A 22,165-nucleotide genomic window follows, 5' to 3' on the forward strand; every position below is an offset into this window, starting at 1 on the left:
TGTGGGAAATGTGTTTTGTTTTAGTGATTTGGATCAACAGACTGTTGGAGGTAAAATGGTGAGCGGCTTCACGTGTTGACACTGTGATACAGGAAGTTTAATAATCCTGAAAAACTTCCAACACTTTACATTTGTAGAAGAGCAGGAAGCAGAGTTTCAAATCTGTTTAATGAAATACAGGAACTCTTAACTTCAAACTGCGTCAGTGTGTCGCCCTGTCCTACCTCCCATGTTGTGTAACACACACACACACACACACACACACACACACACACACCAGTAAGTTGAGGAAGGTTTTAGTCACACTGTTGTTTTATTCCTACTGGTGTGTGTGTGTGTGTGTGTGTGTGTGTGTGTGTGTGTGTGTGTGTGTGTGTGTGTGTGTGTGTGTGTGAGTGTGTGTGTATGTGTGTGGGCTCATTAATCTTCTCTGAACTGTTGATAAATGATAAACAGTGACTTCCTAATTCAGTCCATGGACTCACTCACACACAGTAAGAGAAAAGTATCTGGTATTAACACAAAAGTAGTTAGTGAGTAAGTTCTGTGTGGACCTGACAACAACAACACGTCCTCACAATCATCTTATTGAACAAAAACCTGGACACGTGCACAGAAGTGTTGTTTCTTGATGTGTCGAAATAATACAGCAATCTCTGCTGTATTACTTATGACATGATGTGATCAATTATGAGCGAGGATGAAATAGATCAGCTACTCTGTTCATTTCTCAAACTTTGATTGTTGTGTTATCATCATCTGTTAGCATCAGAATACTCAAATGCTAAGATGTTGACAGTAACAGTAGCAGGTGTGTTTATCATATTCACACCTTCATACGTTTACTGTGTGTTTTAGCTGGTTAGAAGGCTAATTGGTGATGGGTCAATGCAGCAGCCCTGTTGGTTTGGGGAAGTGGAGCCTCCTTCATATAATCAAGTTCCAAGGTACTTCATTAAAATGCTGACCTAATTATGGGATAGATGTAAAGTCAAGGTTATAACCAGAGTTATCCCAAATCATCCTGAGGGGCATGTCTGAACCAAATCTAACTAGTGGTGGTACATGGGAATTGAGGTGATCATCAGAATTGTTAGGCTGAGTCCTCTGTGGATATGAATGACAACAAATATTTGAACAGGTTTAGAAAAGAGAAAACTTGTCTGCTATAATGCAATGCTCTCCAAGGCAGCTGATGCTACACGGCTACCCTGTCCGTTCAAATCTGTTGTTGACAACATGTTCAGTCCAGTTTCTTCTTTTTTCCTTGTCCCATGGGGGCCTCCATAGTGGATTCTGTTTGGCACATCTATAGAGGTTTTCACTGGGCTTGGGACCAGCACCCAGAGTGATGAAAGGCGTTGCAGTCTGGAGTAAAACATTAGATTGACTAACCCAGTCACAGGCATTGCCATTCCCTGATCCCTGCTCCCAACATGGACGTCGCAGTATGTGACCCGTGTCCCTCAAGCCCCAGTCGCTGCTGTTCTCTAAAGATCATTGCAGTAATCGTGAAGAGATATCGGACTTGGGTTTGACTTGAGGTTCGATCTGCCTTCCTGTTTCTGATGGAAATGGATCACGTACCATTATGTGACATTATGTCTCAGGTTTATTAGCCAGTCAGTCGCAGTCAGATGTGATGAGTGAGGTAGGAGAGGTTAATGAAGATCATGTATACCCCTCTGTTGTCTGTGTGAGGGCAGGGAGGCTCCAGTCTGACTGACCTGTTCGGCCAAACTGCTAAACAGCTCTCAGCCGTCCAGCGGAGACAACTCACATATGAAGCAATTATGCCCTGTTTTACCCCACAACCGCTTCCCGTCTCTTCTCTGAGAGCTTTGCGAGAGGAGGAGATGGAGTGGGGAAAATGAGATTTGAACCGTCTGCGCTGTCACTTAGCATTAGTTTACAGGCCCTCGCTGCGAGAGGAGAGAGGAAGCACTTTGGAGTTTTCCAGTCAGGCTCATTTTACTGCAAGTCATTCAGAGAGATGGAGATGAAGATGGAGGAAGAGTAGATGCAATCAGTTCATGATCTGCTGGGTGTGGAGCGGGCCTCCCAAAACCCATCAGTTGAATCTTAAATGGGGTTGTCTGAAGTCAGGACAGCGGACATACAGGGAGCCGGTGGTCCAGCCAGGGTCAGGGTTAGACAGGGTTATTATTTAGCCACTTTCATCATGGTGATGTGTCAGATTGGTGTACCAAACTAATGCAACTGTGTCTCTAACAACGTTTGTGCACATACCACTAAACTATGTTCCAAAATGTGTTGTGAAAGTAACGTAACGGATTATTTGACTGAATGAGGTGCCCCATGTCTTTGGTTTAATGGAAAGATAATATATTTAGCCAAGTGACACACAAGTGAGGTATTTGGGTAAATGTGTAAGCCAAGGAGAAAGAAATACTGATTTATTGAGCATCAACCTATTTACCTACAGAGATTAATAACAAATCTAGTTTCCTTAACATTTCATTTCCTGTCGCTGCTTATGTGTGTTTAACCATCATTTCTAGAAGAGTATCTAATTGAATCATTAACACAAAGCATTAAAGTTTTTGTTTTGCATGTGAAAAGTTCCATTGACATAATTTTTAATTATTCTTTTGGTTTATTGCCCAGTCATTGTCATTTGGTGTCAGCCTGAACAGTGATGTGATCAAATGAAATAGTAAAGTGAAATTGTGATTTTTTGAAAATCACCTGCAGTAAATTTCACGATTATGAGATAAATGAGTCTTAAAAATAATCTGAATTCACTGTTTATTTAACATATAACATACCAACCACCAAAATATTTTATTTGCTATTTTAGAAAAACAAGAAAAGGGGCAAAGTAGACTAGTGTGTTGAGCAAGAACTGATGACTCTACACGTCTGTCAGGAAGTTGCGTTCCAGATGTGGTATCGGTTGTTCTGTGGCCCTTCATCCGTGTGGTCTGGCTGTTATCAGTCTAATATTGTGGATAATAAATTAATGGTGAAGTCACAGCTCCTTTAGCAGCTAATAGTCACGTTTGACTTCTCCCACTCAACATGTCTTCATGTGTGTTTGTCTGCAGGCAGCGTATGAGGTGACGCCAGATGAGAAGAGGAAGGAGTGTGGTCAGGAACTCATTGACAAATACTTCAACCCAGAGGTAGCTGCTGCGTGCACCTCTGTCACTTTCTAGGTTCAACAAAGACATTTACCAAATTCACTTAAAGTGCTCATTTCATGTCAGGGTGGTTTTTATGTTTAAGCTACCAGTGGCTGAGGTTCCCAAATCACACCACTTATAAGCAACCAGTGCATTCATTTACCTGCAGGGCATGGAGATTTTCCCTTTTCAACATCACAAAGATCAGACCCTGCTTTTCAGACTATACAACACAACTCACTGGTCATCTTGACTACTGCAGTGTCTTACTGACGGTGTTTCCAGCTGCTCCATCAAACCTCCAGAGGATCCAAAATGCAGCAGCACGTCTCATTGTTGAGCAGTAAAAAGGACACGTTGCTCCACTGATCAGACCTCTGCACCAGTGCACCACCTGCTGCATCAGGTTTAAAGTCCTGACTGAGTGGTCAACTCTACAGCACCGGTACCTGAACTCCCTCATCCTGGTCTACAGTCCCTCTCTCTCACTGCTCTCTGCCAGGGAACGACGTCTCGTGGTCCCCTCACCTCACCTCTAAAGATCCCAGGTTAAACTTTTCAGCTCAGTGGTTCCATGATGGTGGAACAATCTACCCACCTCTGCACGCTCAGCTGCTGAAAACAGAACTCTTCACAACCTTCTTTGGAATCATGTTGCACTTATCCCCCATGGAACTGAAACAGCTCTTCCTAGAGCACTTTATTTTAAGTTCTTCTCCTTGGATTAGGTATTTGCTTTGTACCTGACCTGTAAGTCGCTTTGGATAAAAAAACCTCTGCCAAATAACCAAATGTAATTTACCTATAAACATAATTTGAAAAAATAAAAACACACACTGCTCTTATTAAAAGTCTCCAAACCATGACTCATTAGGAAAAATGGATCAAAAGTACAAGAAAGTTGAAACTATTAAATCACTCTTATTTTATTTATTAAATTAAAGAATTCAATGAAACATTAAGAACCCATCAGTTTCTTTTAGTTACTAACTAACTAACAAGTGAAACCAACAGATCAAATATTCTATGGTAAAATCAAATCAAGCTTAGATTTGCTCAGATCTATGTCCTAACAACACAGTTTATAGATGCAGCACTTTAGCACAGATCTGTTCTACAAGCGTGTCAGTGAAAGCACCAGTCCTGGCACGATCATTACCGCTTGGCCCAGGGAGGCTGAAGAGGAGGAAGACATCTAATCCACTAATCGGGTACAACTGGAATGCTCATTTGAAGGAGATCCTAACCTCCTGTGTTTGCCATGATTACCTGCCCAGCAGCACCATGCAGGTCGGGCCTTTTCTTGGTATTTTTGACTCTCTGCCAACATGAGACTCTGTTTTTCACCTGTGTCTCTGTGCACCTCTGCACATACAAGTCAGAACATGCAGAGGTTTGCAGAGTGTTGTGGTTAATCATCTATCAGCGCAGTCTTAAACCCAGTTCATCCGGCTTTCCTCTGTGAGTTTACGCTCAGAGTTGAGTCACTGTGTTTTTCTCATCTTATGGTTTTCTTTTTTCTTCTGGGGTGCAGTCAGACGACCATGTGCCTGAGGTTGAGGAGGCCATGATGGCCCAGTGCACTGAGAAGCTACAGCAGGAGGCTTGCAAAGAGCTCTTCAAGGACTGTACCAAGTAAGATCACAGCGGTCCCATCTGTGCTGGTTTATTTTGATCTGTTGTTTTGTCAAGCCCCTTTCACACAGCAAATTTCTGACATTCCTTGGGCAGAGCCGCACATTGCTGGTCCCATTTCTGAAAATGTTTGAGTTTAAATGACCTCATACACACAGTACACAATGCTTGGTTTTTAATGCTGGTTGATTTATTCCTGACTGATTGCACACCTGTCAGAATGAAAACTGCTTTAACTCAGTAAAAAAGTCCCCTTTTTGGTCTTGATGCAGGAGACATGAGGCAAAGCAGCATTTGGCCTTTAGATCTGTGATGTTGGCCATAGTTTTTATTATTATGAAAACAAACAACCATGACTTCATTCAACATGTTTTAAAGACACACAGAAAGTTTCCATCTTCAAAAAAAATAAAAAATAAAAAAAAGCATGCTGTGATGACTGTTTCTGAATTTAATGAGTTGAGTGAACTCAAAGAAGTTCATTCAGTCGACTCCTAATTTAAAGTCTAAACATTTTAGGATCTCTTCTGAAAATTACAACATGTTAAATCAAATTTACTTGAGACTCTTTGTAACAACAGAGAAGATAAATAGACTTATCACCTTCAGTAAAGTGCTGCATAACCTGCTGTATTTCCTCATGCAACACATCAATCAACAATCAAATGTGGAGTGAAGGAGTTAATCTTTCAGTGCTACGTCTTCATATTTACTCCTCTGAAGTGAAAAGGTGTGAAGATAACTGAAATTCCAGACTGTAAACACAGGCAGAAGGTTGGCTTCTGGCCTGTGTTTACAGTGTTTTATATATTTTTTTATATTGTCCGTGCACTCTGGTATATTCAACAAGTGACACGATGAAATGAACCACAGCACAAAGGTTTTCTTTAGTTCCCATGAAATAAAAAAATCTCTTTGTATTATATCAGTGCTTGCTTTTCCAAAATATTGTCACCTGCATCTGTCTGTGAGCTTTTTGCTCTTTTTCCCCGCATTGAAAAACACATCAAAACAAGTGCTGCTTGCCTGTCCCTGGTTAAGGCAAGTCACAAGGCACAAGTCCAAGTGAAGTCAGGAGTCATGCTTCACTTGACTCACTGGTGTTAAAGTCAGCGAAGTTATGCTGTTGTTAAATCTGAAATTGTCCAATTTGAAACAAGAGTCTGGTCCGGTCTAACTTTTTCATTTGCTGTATTTATCTGACAGTAGATTTCCTTTGAATTAAGCTGTATATGAGAACATGTCAAAAACTCACACCAGAAGAAAATACACCAGAAGTGTAGCATAAGCAGCACGTGTGTGTGTTTACAGTGGACCTGCGCTTTGGTTTACGATGAGTAGAAGAACCTACAGGAAAACTAGAGCTCAAAACTCAGACAATGTAATCGTGTTACCGTATCGTTCAGTCTTTGTTTGATCAGAAAAACTTGATTAAATAAAGTTCTAAGAATAGAGGCACTTTTGGTTACATAACCCCAGCTCTATGAGTGTAGTGTGTTTATTTCATATATTTCTCTATTTTCTGTAGAAATATTTCAATCTGGGGCTTTCTGTGTATATGCAGACACCCCAAAAAGACCTGAAGTGTAAAAATACATTTTAGTTCTCACAGTGGAGAATTGGTTTGGTTACGTAACGTATGAACAAAAATGCAGCTCAAATGCTTTTGTTGTAGATATGTCAGCAGATCAGTGGTTTCCAACCTTTTCGACCATCATCATTTATTTATAGCTGGATAATAAAGTAAATACAGGAAATGATCAGAGAAAGGTCCAATTGTAGATTTCCATGTCAGAACTTTTCTTCTTCCATTCTCTGTAATCAAGTTGTGACCTCTGCGATTTATCTAGTGACCCTTTGTCATGGTCCTGTGTCTAAGTGAAGGGGTTAACTAAATGTATATAAAGTAATAAAACTAGCTTCAACTTACACATCAATGCATCAGTCACAGTTGACAATTTACTGCAGAACAAGTACTTTTACTTTGTTGGTAGTGTGAAAGGTACTTTTACTTGTACTGTAGAATATAAGTTGGTGTTGTACGTTGATGTGCAAGACGACATCACAGATTTTATTTCGGTCTAGAATCAATTAACTTACTCAGAAAAAAGGGAAATAACTGCTGCTGTATTAACAAAGTGTAATAACATGCATTTCTAAATGCTTAACAGATATAAAACAGGTAAGAAATTATGTTTATAACAGAGCAGCTTCGGGCCTGGAGCATTACATCTTGGTTTCTAACTGGATATATTCTCCAGAATTTCCCAAAAGAGGATGTTCACTTCCTAACGAGTGTTAGTACTCTGTCAGTTTGAGAAAACACAGTATAACGGGGTGTAAGTTCTTTAGTTCGGCGCAGTAAAAGGAAACATACAGGAGAAACAGAAGAAATAGTCCTGTTCATTTCAACAACACTCACACATTGAGTAACATCCTCCAACGGCTCTGTTCATACTTGTTGCGTAGGCGTCTTCAAGCCACATCAAGTACAAGACATTTACTGCACAGAGTTAACTCTCACAACCCTGAACCCTGGCAGTTTGTTTATCAGTGAAAGACTCGTCTGCTGATTAATTGCTTATTTTTATATTTAGTCTCATCTATTATTGTAATTCAAACTACACTACAGTGATTGGCTTACACAGAAACTAGGTGCTGATCCAAACCTTGATAGGAATCTTAAGAATTTCACAGACTTTGATTTCAGTCACCTTTTATCACGACTATTCATCTCATTTAAATATCTACACAGTATGACATGCTGCTGCTGCTGCTGCTGCTGCTGCTGCTGCTGCTACTACTACTACTACTACTACTACTACTACTACTACTACTACTAATCCTCCTCATCCTCCTCATCCTCCTCCAGCTCAGACTCTCTAACTTGAAGTGATCGACATTAAAATGTTCTGTGAAGTGACTAAAAAAAACAAATTGACAAGACAATAAATAGAAAAGGAAACACGTTAAACTTAAAATCTTGCAATTGCAACTTCTAGCCCGAGTGTGTTTTCTATAGTAAATTTGTAAACTAGTCTTCGTTTCTTTTTTCAACTGTGTGTGCCCTTCTTTGTTTTGCAGATTGATCCATGACTACCTGAGCGTGGCGCCCTTTGCAGACTACCTCGACAGCATGTACTACAACAGGTTCCTCCAGTGGAAATGGCTGGAGAGGTAAAGTGTGTTGTTAGTTGTTACATTAGCCACAGTAACAACAGGCTCAGTGAGCTGCTTCGTGCCTTCCTCAGGGTTACGGTGGTGAGAGCAATGCAATCTATAAAAGTTAGGATGATGTGACTGTGCCATATTTCACGTATCACAGTTTGATTGGATTTTAGCCGGTGACTTTCTGAACAGGCAGAAGATTAGGTTCAGTGAGTGATGCAGGAGATGCAGCAGGTCATTCTGGTGTCCAGTCAGGTCTTCAACACAGACAAAACATCCGAAAACCTGAATGAATACAGCTTTTACAGCATGTTTGAAGTGAACCAGTTGTACACATGGAGAGTAGCAAGGATCTGCTTTAGTGGAAACTTTAACTTGTCTTCTTGTTTTTAGTGGCTTTCTTATCAGATTTGCCCTCATAAACTATTTCTTAAAAAATACACACACACACGCAGTTGTTTTCAATCAGATGTCAGTACAGAGGGAAAAAGCACCCTGTTCCTATAATGACTACTCAACTACAGCACGCGGGGAACTGTGGTTTCACCTGCATGTGTCCAGTCTACTTTCCACTAACATGCATCTAGCAAAGCAAAGCTCACCACGATCTTCATTCTCTGAATTAAACTAAACATGAGACACGTTTCCTAGTGTAGCTCCACCCACCCACCCACACACACACACACACACACACACACACACACACACACACACACACACTTTTATGCTGACAGACACAGAATAAATAGTCAAGGAAACAGACACGTGAACCAAATTAACGTTGACAGATCAAATCCACCTCTCTGTGCAGAAACAGAGCTTCATTTACTCAACACCCCCCGATGACTTGACCTTCAGCCTCTGGTCATCTGTTCTCAACAGAGCCATTTTGTTCATTTGTGGTGTTATGATGCTGTAAACCAGCTGTATCCTGGAGGGACATTGGTGTTGAGGTTCGGTGGTTCAAGTGCTGTCCTTCAGGGATCAGCTGATCAAACACATCTACAGGAATCAACAAGCTCAGTGACGTAAATACAAAATATCAGGCCTGAATCCACAAGGTGACGACAGGGACATGCAAACACGATATACAGTAGAAGTATATTGTAGTATTAGTAGTAGTATAGTGTAATGTTGTATAGTTGTAGCTCACAGCTGATTCTCCAATAGTCCAACAAGCAGCCTGAAAGTTCAACGCTCTTTGCTGTTAATAACAAACAGCATTAGATTAACAGAAGAATACAACAGAGAAGACGTCTCCAGAAAGTACCTTGGAGGTTTTTACCCTGTACTTGGACTACTACAGTTCAAGTTCTTCATAGAAAATGTCAGTAAGTCTGATTAGCGTAGTTTGGTTCACAGAAAAGCAGGAGACGCTCCTGAAGTTAGTCTTGTGGCAGTTGCCAAGCAGCTTAAGGTGCATCCCCATCACCCTGTGGAGTGTAGTAAGGTCAACCCAGATGATGTCAAATTGCCTGGAAAGCTTAAACCTTAGTAAGAATTATAATCAGATTTGTAATTTGACCAATGCAGTATGTGCAGAGTGCATCTGCCCTTTACCCTGATAAAAAACAACTGAACATCCAGAAGCACCTCCGACAACAACTGTCCTGCACTGTCCCTGGTCTCAGGCCAACTGGGAGTTTACAGGGAAGGAATAGATTCCAGTTAATAGGAGTGTGTGTTTAGCTTCTTGACACAACTGCGTCTGCAGGCTGTTCGAGACAAACACCTGTATTTTCTAAAATACCAGGTCATTATTTTGAATACAGTTATGAAAGGCAGCCACGCGCAGCTCAGGAGCTGGAGTGACTGACAAACTGAAGTCTTTTTAGAGGACAGAGACACAAACAAACCCTTTAGTTTCTAAAGTCATGAACAGAGAAGGAAGACCCACGTGCAACAAGCACACAAAAGACCCCACTGGGGTCCATCAGGACCCCACTGAAAGCTTCCTGCTTACAGGGGCTTAAAAACAGCACTACTACTGACACTAAAAGCTAAGTAACACGGTCTCTACAGTGGAGCACGCTCCACCCAACTGAAGGGACTTTTATTGTAGCCACAGACTAATGGGCTGATTGAGCAGGGCTGGGTAATGGCTAATGGAAAGCAGCTGTGATCATGAGTGGACAGCAACCAGAGAAGGAGACCCCTGCAGGCCAGAGCAAAGCTGCACACGATCAAAACCTGACACAGAGAGGTATTGGAAGACTGATCCTCAGCCAGGGTGTGTTAAACAGCAGTTTCCAGTCCAACAATCTTATCTCCTGTATCATGATTGTGAATAGTTTCAACTGTGAGTGAAAAGACAGTTTAATGTCTCAGGCAACTGCAAATAAAATCTACTGTCTGATATAAAACAAACCCAGATACAAAACCCATAGCGGGACCAGGGGCCTTTCTGTGACAGACGAGCTGAGTATGTCTGTGTTTGTTACCAGAACGACTTGTAATCAGTTTTTCAGAACCTTGATGTCTTGTTGTTTGACTGAGGAAACACCTTCGCCATCATTTTCATTTAGTGTGGGATGTCTCCTGGGGCTCACTTACTTGTGTGTGTGGCGTCTGACAGAAGCGATTGGTTTTGAGTCAGTTGTTTGATTTTGCAAGTCTGAGGTTTTGTGAATGTAGTTTGAAGTTTGGGTTTTGTGTGAACTGTTGTGGAATGTGACAATGTTAGTATTAATCCAACAAGTACAACTGAGACACTTGTTGTGTTTGGATGTTTTACACCCTGAGATCAAACTTAGCATTTAGCCCTAGAATTTAGAAATGATGTTTATATGAAAGTTCAACATATCCAGGTTTAGCACTTGGTTAAGGTTAGGTTAGATCAGAAAACTTTACCAAAGGCTCCAGATGCAACATAGATATTTATGGTCAGTCTTCCTGAGCTTAACCTTTAACCTTTAACTTGTCTCACCACCATCTAGCGCGTCACTTATTTATTACGCTGCACTTTAGAAATTTATGAAGATTTCTAGGAAACATGAGTATTTAGAATCAAGCATGAAGAACTGCAGAGTGTTTTTGTTGTGACACGTTTCCACTGTTTGGTTAAGAAAGTGTGTGTTTATAAGGCCACTGATGATGTCAGCGGGTCAGTGTGGGGCTAAATGGAGGGCGGGGGGCAACCAGAACCAGTTATAGAAAAAATGCTGTTTCAAAACAAGCAGGAGAAGCCACCACAGGGCTTGTTAAGCCGTAAATGACTCATCCTGTTTAACTGAGTCCGAGCCCCAGGGTCTATTTAATTTACCTGCTCCAACTAACAAACAGTCCGGAGGGAGAAGAAACAGGAGTAACCGGGAGGGACCACTTTATTGGTGCTAATGTTCATTAGCAGCTCTGTTTGTGATGCTCATAAATCCGTCCTCTGGAGACGTGGACGCTGTGGGCAGAAAGTGTTTTTGCGATTACTCCACTGTTTTCATGTCACTCTCATTCTGTTCTTATTACGGTTCATTATTTCACTGCAGCATTTAAACGTACCTTAAAGACCACCACAGCAGTTCATAGTGGTTCTATTTTCCGTAGGTGCAGGTGCTTTTTGTTGATGAATCACCTGATGCTCCATGAAACCACTGACCAGACTCTGGAACGTTTCCATCCTTAGTTTTTTCTCTTTTAAATCAAACTACACATCAGTACTTTGTTTTTTAATCAGTGCCCAGGATGGCAGACAGAGTGAGCCCTGGGTAGTGGAACTGAAAAACTGACGTGTTGCAGTGATTTATAAATGAGTGTCTCTCTCTGTCCAACAGGCAGCCGGTGACAAAAAATACATTCAGACAGTACAGAGTTCTAGGGAAAGGAGGCTTTGGAGAGGTGAGTACTGTTTAATGTGTCAGACTTAAAATCTAATCTCATATGTTCTCAGACGGGTTGAATTCTGGTTCAGCATTTACTGATTATACTAATTACACATACTTATTATTACAACAGATGTTTTGCTGTGAGTGTTTTTAATATAGGACTGGTTTGGCTTTTTAAATTCATGATATATGTTGGTTAAATTCAATGTTTAGTTGAAATTTTAACAGTTGGTTTTGTGACTTAAAGCGTGGATACGATCCTACAGGTCGTCTGTGCAGACAGCTCCTCGCTGTTCGTCTTGATTTAGACGAGACATGATGGAGAGTCCACCTTTTCCTTCGCTCTGTGTGTGAACCGTGCTGCTCTGCCTAGGGAAGAGGTCAGGGTGGATGGATCGCTCTCTTTTCAAAGCAAAGTTCCTTCTTCCTTTTAACCGTGACCCTAACCTGCGTGTTTATTACTGCAGCCATGATGATGAAGGTCCTCCTAATTTTAGCCCAAACCATGATGTTTCCCTGAAGCGAGCCATGTTTGCTCTGTGCCTAAACCTGACCAAACCGTCACCTCGTGTTGATTATTGTAACCTGGCACACTTGGCCGCTGGTGCTTCAGCTTACATGGGACAGTAACAGCCAAGAATGGAGCGGCCTCTGGTCTGGAGATGCCGGGTTACAATCCAGAAAGAAGGGCTGCTAGAGCGTTGGTTTAAGTTTTAAGCACAGTTAGTGACTAGTCATTAACCAGCTGCAGGTGTCTTCAGTTTTACACAAGTTGGGCTAATGTTGGCCTCGTAGAGCTGGAATCCAGAGCTTTAAGCAGCAGGACAGGGTGTGTGATGTAGCTGTAGCTGGATTTACACCCCTTTAACTGAACACTAGAAAGCCAGAAATGTTTTAACATCAGGTTTCAGTGCAGCAGGAGCCTGAGACATCAGGAGTCAGGTGTTTGTTCCAACAACTGCGTCCATTTATTCTAAAACTACTGTTTCACTAAGGTCAAAATAGAAACTCTGGGGACCTTTGAGGCTGTAGCTGTGCAAAGTGATTTTTACTTTGGCTCCGGAAGAAAGGGACTTTATGTAAATGCTGTTAGGTGCTGAATGGTGTCTCTGTGTTACAGAAGGGTCCTTTTATTCTGACCTCAAAACTGATTAAATGGACGAGCATCAGATGATGCGATATTGAATGACATGAAACATACTGATAAAAGCAATTTAGTTATCAAAGAAGAGAAAGTAGGAAATACTGGTGATACGAGTGGCCCAGAACAGCTTCTTCTCCTTTCAGCTGTTAACACTGACAAAAGTGTTGTTCTTCTTGGAGTCCAGATGTGAACACAGACGTCTTTATGTTCGCTGTTCACTTAGAAATCATAGAAAAGGGAGATGAAGAGGTTTGGACTTTCCAGACAGGCAGGGCCAAGGCTGCAGTTAAGACGACATTCAATTCAATTCAGTTTTATTGGTATAGCACTTTTTACAATTGACATTGTCACAAAGCAGCTTTACACAAGCAAAGACACTATTTTACATGAACAGTGAATGTGTATGAATCATAATAATCAGATTGTCCCTGATGAGCAAGCCGAGGGCGACGGTGGCAAGAAAAACTCCCTGAGAAGGCAACAGGAAGAAACCTTGAGACGAACATCATGGGGTTTAGCTTTTCTATTTGAGTTTCAACCACAGCAAGAAATACATTTCTGTGAGGAGACCTCTGCCTCGTACCAGTAAACTGTGAGAACTCCGGGTGTTTTTCAAGAAACAGCGTAGCCTTGAACACTAATTAATTTGAGACTCTTGAACACGGTGGAATTAAGGTTTACCATGTTATTTTGAGTCTCTGGTACCAGTACTCTGGTAAATCACAGTCTGGTTTGGGAGTCTTGTGAAGTCACATGATGGACAGCGATGAAATGCTGTATTGTGTCTTCTGCAGGTCAAATATCCTTCTCCTCATATCAACTCCTTGTTTCTCTCCCTCTCTCCTCTTTTGCTCTCCTGTCCCCCCTCGCAGGTGTGCGCGTGTCAGGTACGAGCCACAGGGAAAATGTACGCCTGCAAAAAGCTGGAAAAGAAGAGGATAAAGAAGAGGAAGGGCGAGTCCATGGCGCTCAATGAGAAGCAGATTCTGGAGAAAGTCAACAGCAGATTTGTAGTGAGACTTATTTTTTCATCCATCAGTTTGTAGACAGATGTAGAAAAACCTAAAGGGGCACAGAATCTCGTCCTGCGATACTGCAGTGATGTTCGGACGTCTCTGGTTTGGTTGGTTCTCTGCCAGGCGACCTTCATCCAGTTTATTTGATTTGGACTCCAGTCAGTCCCAGGCCCGACGTGACCCAAGGCACTCGACACTGTTTCAGTTTAGAGCTTTAATTTTCTAGAAGTTGTTGTTTGTGTTGTTTTGTGGGGTGTGCAGATGATCCCACATTTGCTATCAGCTGTAAGTCAGTTTTCATCTTCTTTATGGGTGGCTGTGGCTCAATAGGTAGAGCAGTTGGCTGCCAATCGCAGGATTGGTGGTTCGATTCCCGGCTGCCACGTCACATACCAAAGTGTCCTTGGGCAAGATACTGAACCCCTAGTTGCCCCCGGTGAGTCAGGTCAGCTGCATAGCAGCTCTGCCATCGGTGTGTGAATGTGTGTGTGCTTGTGTGTGTGAATGGGTGAATGAGAAGCAGTGTAAAGCGCTTTGAGTACCAGCTAGGTAGAAAAGCGCTATATAAGTGCAGACCATTTACCATTTATGTTTTTATTGGTAATTTGAAATGAGAAATATGAGAAATAAAGTTTCAATTAAAAGCTCTTTTCACGTTTTGTGTCCAGAACCTGCAGATATTCACCTGTTCTTTCCAGCAGTTTGTGAAATAGTCACACCTGACACCTTTCTGCTTTTAGGTAAGTTTGGCATACGCCTACGAGACGAAGGACGCTCTGTGTCTTGTGTTGACCCTTATGAACGGAGGAGACTTGAAGTTTCACATCTATCACATGGGCGAGGCCGGTTTCGACGAGAGGAGAGCTGTGTTTTACGCTGCAGAGATCTGTTGCGGCTTGGAGGATCTGCATCGAGAACAAATTGTCTACAGGTCAGCAAACCACAAAGACAAACGTGTCCGTGTGTCGCTGAATCTCGTCTTCACTCTCTCTCTAACTCGTCCTCTCTTTCTGTGTCACACAGGGACCTCAAACCAGAGAACATCCTGCTGGACGATCACGGTCAGTAGCAGCGTGTATTTCTCTGTAACATGAAAGGTTAATGAGAGCTGCTCCAACCTCTTTGTCAGCTCAGATACATTCACTCAGTATCACTCAGGTGCAGTATTTTGAAGCCAACAGGATGTTGTCTTCATAGTTTTTCTGCTGATTTGACCCATTTACCGACACAGTGAACTGAGGCTGTGCCACACAGCTGCTAATTAAGGCTCTTTAAAACCCCGAGCACCACAGTTTACGTCAGAATGTGTCCTTCTTCTCAGACTCAACACAGAAACACAGACATTTAGCTTTCGCTGGGTGCGAAATTCCCACCAATGTATCCGAGTAAATGTACATGAATTATAGAAAGAGACTCCTTATAATCTGTATCTACAGTATATGAGCCTGGAACCTCAAGCTGATCAGGTGACACTAAACAAGAACTGCTTATTGGTGGTGGTTTTCCATTATTAGTCAGATTAAACTTTAGAAACCATTTAAAAGACAAATAAAAAACATTTTTCTCTGTAACGGCCAAAAGCTTTAAATCAGATTGAACGAGTTGCTTTAAACTGATTTAAATTCCAGTTAAATCTCCATTAATACAATAACTTCATATGGTGCATTCTATACAGCTGAGTTAAAATAAGTAGAATGTCTGAATGTATTATTCAAGGGATTTCTTCGGGATGATGCTTCTTATATAGTGAATCACCAGAGGGTGCTCTGACTCCAGCACTACAGTGTAATCTGAAACCAAAGAGAGAAAAGTCAGCTGGCAGAATGATCATCTTCAAAAACAAAGTGAAACATTATTCAACATGAACAACACCATGAGATGATTTCAGCACTTTGTTGTCGTTTAGTAAAGTTGTTGAAGCACGTTACTCAGACTCATTCGCTGGTCTTTGAATGTACAGACACACACACAGACTGTCATGTTTGGATGGTTGTGGTCTGAAAACTGACGACACAGATCAGCAAAAGATTTGTCACCTTCATCATCTTGATGCTTCTGTACGTTATATTCATATTATATAAATCAGGGCGACGCAAAGGCTGCATGTTCATTCAGTTTCCACCTGTTTTTATGACATCTTAACAACACCCTGGCCTCTGTTTGTTTTTTATTCAAGTATATCAGCATTAACATCAGCCTGTCTACGTGTGGAATCATCTTTTTCTGAGACAGATTATCACTTGAATTCACTGAAAAGAAATGATCTAATAAGAGAATCTCACTGAAAAGGGAGATCCAACCCTACTGTGTAGTCAAATCTGAAATATTCCTTGAATTGGATTTCATTTATAGACGTGTGTGTGTGTGTGTGTGTGTGTGTAGGCCACATCAGGATATCAGATCTTGGTCTAGCGGTCCATGTGCCAGAGGGTCAGACCATCAAGGGACGCGTAGGAACAGTAGGATACATGGGTAAGGAAGCTCCAATTTGCACATCAGAACCAGATTTCATCGCTCTCAGCTCAAACAAACTCTCCCTCCGCTCCTCCAGCTCCGGAGGTGGTGAAAAACGAACGCTACACCTTCAGCCCTGACTGGTGGGCGCTGGGCTGCCTGCTGTACGAGATGATCGAAGGACAGTCGCCTTTCCAGCAGAGGAAGAAGAAAATCAAGAGGGAGGAGGTGGAGCGGCTGGTGAGGGAGGTGGAGGAGGAATATTCCAGCAAGTTCTCAGAGGACGCAAAGTCCCTCTGCAAAATGGTGGGTGGGTCCTCTTGTCTTTTAGACAGCTTCTGCAGCTTCCATGGCTCAAGCTCCTTTGAATCATTTCACCCGTTTCACTGAGTTCTGATGGTTGAAATTGTGTTTTCGGTGTTTTCTGTGTAGAAACGTGCTTCACAGCTGACGATTGTAGAAACTGTTACAGCATGTAAACAGATACGTACGTTCCACCTGTAGCAGGCAGCTGAATACGAGCCAAGGCTTCTTATGTTTTCACTTTTTGTTGCTTCACCTCCAGCTGCTGGCCAAAGAGCCTACAGAGAGGCTGGGCTGTCAGGGCGGGGGAGCCTCGGAGGTCAAAGGCCATTCCATCTTCCGCTCAATAAATTTCAAACGCCTGGAGGCCGGGATGCTGCAGGCGCCCTTCATCCCTGACGTAAGTGCACAGTAAAGAATGGTTTAGCAAATACACAATCGCATTAGAGAGGAGATAGAGAAGTTTTCAGTTAGCGAGCAAACAAAATGTCAGAGTGCTCCTTTAAATAGAAAAGTGGAAATTCATCACTCTCCACAGGAGGAGAAGTGAGATATATTAATGAATCGGATTAATAAGAATGTCACTGTGCCCATTAATTATGCATCCTGTGTATAATGAGCCTCAGTCTGTGCAGCAGGAAGGAATTTCCCACAGAGTTTACATCGTTATCTAAACCAAGTTTGCTTCGAGGCGATGTTTCTCACAGGAATGTGCTGCTGCATCCGGGTGTCAGCTGAGCTCCTGAACTGGAACCGTGTGTGTGTGTTTGACAGCCACAGGCCATCTACTGCAAAGACGTGTTGGACATCGAGCAGTTCTCCACAGTGAAAGGAGTCGAGCTGGATCCCAAAGACGAGTCCTTCTACAGCAAAGTGTCCACGGGCAGCGTCCCCATCCCCTGGCAAAACGAGGTCAGAGACGTGGGGGTGAGGGAGTGAATGAGTGAGGGGGTGAGGGGGTGAGGGGGTGAATGAGTGAGCGGGCGAGTCCAACAACACTCCGCTACTGTTCTAAACAGACAAACGAACCCCATGGTGTAAATCCATCGTTTGGTTCCGTACCAACTCGGTTCCACTTCGTTCCACTGACTGTTCTTAGAGGTTCCAAGGTTCAATTCAACAAGTGGACGACTCATCAACCTTTGACCCCTGGGACTTTGGGACAAAGTACTTGAAGTACTGCGTTAGGTTCAAACTAAGTGTGGTGTTTTCTGCCGCAGATGATCGAGACCGAGTGCTTCACAGAGCTGAATGTGTTCTACCAGGACGGAGCAGTTCCCCCCGATCTGGACTGGAGAGGACAGCCGTCTCCTCCACCCAAACAGGGACTCCTGCAGCGGCTCTTCGGCAGACAGGTGAGTGGGAAGCCAAACGCCTAAACGTGTCATTGTTAGTGCATTTTACTGATAATACTTTTGTAGGATTTGAATGAAGGACAATTACTTTTACTTGAGTAAAAGATGAGTACTAGTTCCAGTACTGCAGATACTGCTACTGAAACAGGAACTCTGGCTCTCTCTGCAGGACTGCTGTGGTAACTGCAGCGACAGCGACGAGGAGCCCACCAGGCTGTGACACACACAGGATCTCGTTTGTTTACAACTTTTGCACATTTGTATTTTTACTATAGTACTATCTCTGAATGTATATTTTCAGCATAGTCACGATGTTTAATGTTATTTAAGAAGTGTGAAATGTCCACGACACATGGACGGACATGAGTTAGTTTGATCGGCTTCTCCTTCGTCCACTGTTACTGAACTGGGAACAGCTGCTGGCTGCTGAGCAGCTCCACTGGAACAATTGCCTGGTGTAGAAGTGCCTTGCTGGAGGGCACTGTGATAGTGGTGACTAAATGAGAACTGATCTCTTTACATTTAACCAGGTTGTTCAGGGAATCAAACCAGTGACTTTCAGCTCATGGACCGTGACCACTTCAGTGCTCCTGCTTTTTCTCTGCTATTTAATTCCTCGTACTGTTGGTTTCCACTTTCTGTACCATGGGCTCTGCAGATATTTTTATAACAATATTATTATTTTTTTGAATTTCTCGAGACAATCGACTTGTTGTGTCAGTGCAGCTTCAGTTGCTCCTGTCAGTTCTTCTGGGGTTTAGTGTAAATATCCCGTCCTGCTTCACACATCGTGTTGTTACTGAACTGATACTTTTCAATGAACCATTTCCACGCTCGAAGTCCTTTTTGTAAAATGAATGGCTCCGTGTCTTTTTGTCTTTAATTGGACTGAATCCAATGTTTTTGCACACCACAGTTCACAGGTCACTGTTTGCTGATGTTGCAGAGCTTGAACTGGAATAAACCCATGACGGTGCTCAGTAGAGGAAACCTGCAGACCACACTCAGCAAGATGAAGACATCACATTGACTTTGTTGAAAATAAAGCCGTTCCATTTCCCCAATTAAACCCAAATAAACATCCATTCACTGAATCCATATTTTTATTCTTCACTAATTATTTCTTACATGTGAACAGTTCCGCTGAGTTTCTGCATACTCACTAAAACCCCTGTTTCTATAAAACTGTAGAAACCCTGCAGAAGAAGTTCTGTAACTAACACGTACAAACAGTGTAAAACCACATAAGGACGAAGAGCGACTAATACGATATTCTTTACATTTTATATTCTGATCTTTGGATCTACAGAAATAAAAACAAAAGCTTTGCGGCACCATGTTTCAGATGGTGAAACGTACTTATTGACTTTTGCACATTCACAGAAAAACCAGCGTATCGTCACCAAACACTCGTATTTAGACAGACCATTGGTCCAGTCCAGCCTCCACGTTTTCCCAGGTATACAGGTGCTGGATAGTGGATCGGGTAGTGTCCTATGAACGTTAGTGGCTCAACCCTTTTAGCCAGTTGTGCTACAGACACATTGAACTGTGTCAGCACAAGAGCAGTGGAAACACACAGTATTCAAACGACATGATAAATCGGAGTACTCCGATGGACTCACTACAGACAGAAGTGATACGTTTCAGGACCTCTTCCTCATTTTGTCCTTTACAAGTTAATGACTGAACGATTTGCAGACCGAGCACTATTAATGTGTAACGGTAGCATCCAGCTCTGTGTCAGATGATTCAAGAAGTCACACTGAAGCAATGACAGGAGTAACTGAAGCTTTTGGATCAAACCCTCCATCAAACAAAGACTGAAGCTGGTCTGTTTATTTCACTGCAGCAGGTACTGTTGAAGCCAGTGGCTTCAAATAATATGGCCTCTGTTTCTAAGCTAATAAAAGGAAATACCTCTGAATGCACCCATGGCTGTCATGTTTTTTGTTTTGACTGAAGGCGGGCAACAGAAACCTGGAACCAAAGTCTCATCACATTGTGAAATCTGTTTCCACACTGATCATTTCGTCTTGGTCGTAACAGCTGCTGAAATGTTGAATTCTCTCTGTGATCAAATGAAAATATGGCTCCTCCAAAAGGAACCAGACTGTTTCAGTGATTCTTATCAAAGATGAAGCTTGTCAGGCTGAGCTGAGTGCGACAACTGGTGCGAACCAGTTTTTCATTTACTTTGACTTGCGATGCAATATGAAAGGAGGCGTTAGTATGACCCTCAAAGTACCCCGGTATGCATTTAGTAACAGCCAGGGCTGGTTAGGGTTAGGGCTAAAAAAACAGTTTAAGATTTAAAACTTCTTCTAACTTGTGTTTTTTTTTCTAACTTTATTAAAGAGGCCTTTTGGTTTATTGTCTTCGAGTCTGTCAAAGTTAGTGCTCAGATTGAATCTTTTTATGATGGTTCTGATACTTATTTATCAGTTGCATGTAACCAGCTCAGGTGGGAACACCTTTAAGGTCCTAAAGAACCATGTTCTTTCAGTTTTCAGTTTTATCTGAAACAACTAAAAAAAATGTTTCTCAGGTGGAAGAAGACAGTTCTAGAGATTTCTTTGATGTATGAAGTGAAGGAGATATCCGGATCAAAGATAACTGAGATTTCTTACAGTATTACTTGAAGTCATCAAGGGTGAGAACGTGATTAGACATAGTGTCTCTGAGATTTTTAGGTCCAAAAAAATAACCTCTGTCTGGATTTAGGAGAAGGAAATTGGAGGACATCCAGGCCTTTATGTCTTTTATTCATGCTTGAAGTTTGATTAATTGATTAGTTTCTCCTGGTTTCATAGATAAATATAGCTGGTTATCATCTGCATAACAATGAAAATTTATAGAGTGTTTCCTAATAATATTGCCTAAGGGGGACATATATAAAGTGAAAAGGTTCATGATGCTTTTTTTAGATTTCTGTTTCTCAGTTTGTTATGAAGCTGTAATGTAAGCTGTGAAGGTAAATGAACCACGAAACAATACATCCGGTTAAACACCAATCACACACCTGGTACAATGACTGTTTTCTCTGTATGCAGCAGGATTCTCAGCACAGTTTTACATTTATCAGTGGAGCTCAAGAGCCGAATCTGAACCAAGGTGAAACACTTTAAATCAAAACTGTGTGAGACTGTGATCAGTGTTTTCCTTTGGCATTTTTCACATCTCTACAATGGAAGTGATGAACAAAAAATGATAAAACATGGAACTAGGAGAAGACGTCCTGCAGCTTCCATTTAAAGCTAGAACCATTCTATGAGAGCTAGTCATCTGAAGAAACGAACGTGTCCACGATCACTGAGCCACAGTTTCACTGTCCTGATCAGGTTGTTGGATGTAAAGCACCAACACACAGAAACAGTCTGATTACAACACGAGCGCGACATGAATGGACAAGACAGCAGAGGAGGTTTGTGTAGCGCTGCTTCAACTCGTTAACGACGTAGTTCAGAGAGTGAAGCTCGGTTTTTCTTTTCTCGTCTTCATCGACCCTGAGGTAACAACCTCTATTCATAAACACTCTGCCGTCGTTCTTGTCCAGTTGGGCTAAAGCACACTTTTATGTATTGGTTATGTCACCATAAAAACTTTTAATGCTTTTAGAGAAGATGAGAAATTTAATTCCTGTCATCTTGTGATGTTCCTACAACATCACAATCATTTGCTTCCTGACCTCTGCTGCCTCTAATGCCTAAATTGTAATAATAAAGTCAAATGAAAACACGCCTTTTCATCTCATGATTGTGGATTTTTTTTCATAATGTAGAGTTATAGATCTACAGCAGTCATTATTCAAAGGGTTCACATTCCACTATGCACTATGAGGTTTTTATGGTTGTTCTTATTTTAGGCACATTATATTTGTTAATACTCTTGACATAGATGAAGATCAGATCACATTTTATGACAAATTGACTCGTCGGTACATCTGGCAGAGATTAACTATTCAACAGAAGTGTAGAAGACATTCACAGTGTGTTGGAGGCCATGAGCCCAAATATCTTGTTGTGTGTGCTCCTGGACAATAGTGTCTTCTATACATCCAGTCGTTCTAGTAGAGAGCAGGTTTTTTAATTCACATATTCTATTTTGTCTGAGGGTTTAATTCACT

At 41.9% G+C, this 22,165-nt stretch overlaps 1 protein-coding gene across 1 annotated transcript in view; it reads left to right on the forward strand.

The window, feature by feature from the left end:
- Positions 1 to 19,970, forward strand: part of grk6 (G protein-coupled receptor kinase 6) — a 36,019-nt gene extending 16,049 nt beyond the window's left edge. Inside the window, exons 4-16 of the mRNA XM_026372384.1 lie at positions 3,069 to 3,146; positions 4,681 to 4,781; positions 7,866 to 7,958; positions 11,717 to 11,780; positions 13,784 to 13,924; positions 14,668 to 14,858; positions 14,951 to 14,988; positions 16,310 to 16,399; positions 16,479 to 16,687; positions 16,947 to 17,084; positions 17,459 to 17,596; positions 17,905 to 18,039; positions 18,209 to 19,970. Coding sequence (XP_026228169.1) covers positions 3,069 to 3,146; positions 4,681 to 4,781; positions 7,866 to 7,958; positions 11,717 to 11,780; positions 13,784 to 13,924; positions 14,668 to 14,858; positions 14,951 to 14,988; positions 16,310 to 16,399; positions 16,479 to 16,687; positions 16,947 to 17,084; positions 17,459 to 17,596; positions 17,905 to 18,039; positions 18,209 to 18,259 — 1,467 coding nt within the window. The 3' untranslated portion in view covers positions 18,260 to 19,970. The remainder of the gene's footprint in view (positions 1 to 3,068; positions 3,147 to 4,680; positions 4,782 to 7,865; positions 7,959 to 11,716; positions 11,781 to 13,783; positions 13,925 to 14,667; positions 14,859 to 14,950; positions 14,989 to 16,309; positions 16,400 to 16,478; positions 16,688 to 16,946; positions 17,085 to 17,458; positions 17,597 to 17,904; positions 18,040 to 18,208) is intronic.
- The last annotated feature ends 2,195 nt before the right edge of the window (positions 19,971 to 22,165 follow it).

The sequence above is a fragment of the Anabas testudineus genome, chromosome 14 (assembly GCF_900324465.2).
Source record: "Anabas testudineus chromosome 14, fAnaTes1.2, whole genome shotgun sequence".
Taxonomy (NCBI): domain Eukaryota; kingdom Metazoa; phylum Chordata; class Actinopteri; order Anabantiformes; family Anabantidae; genus Anabas; species Anabas testudineus.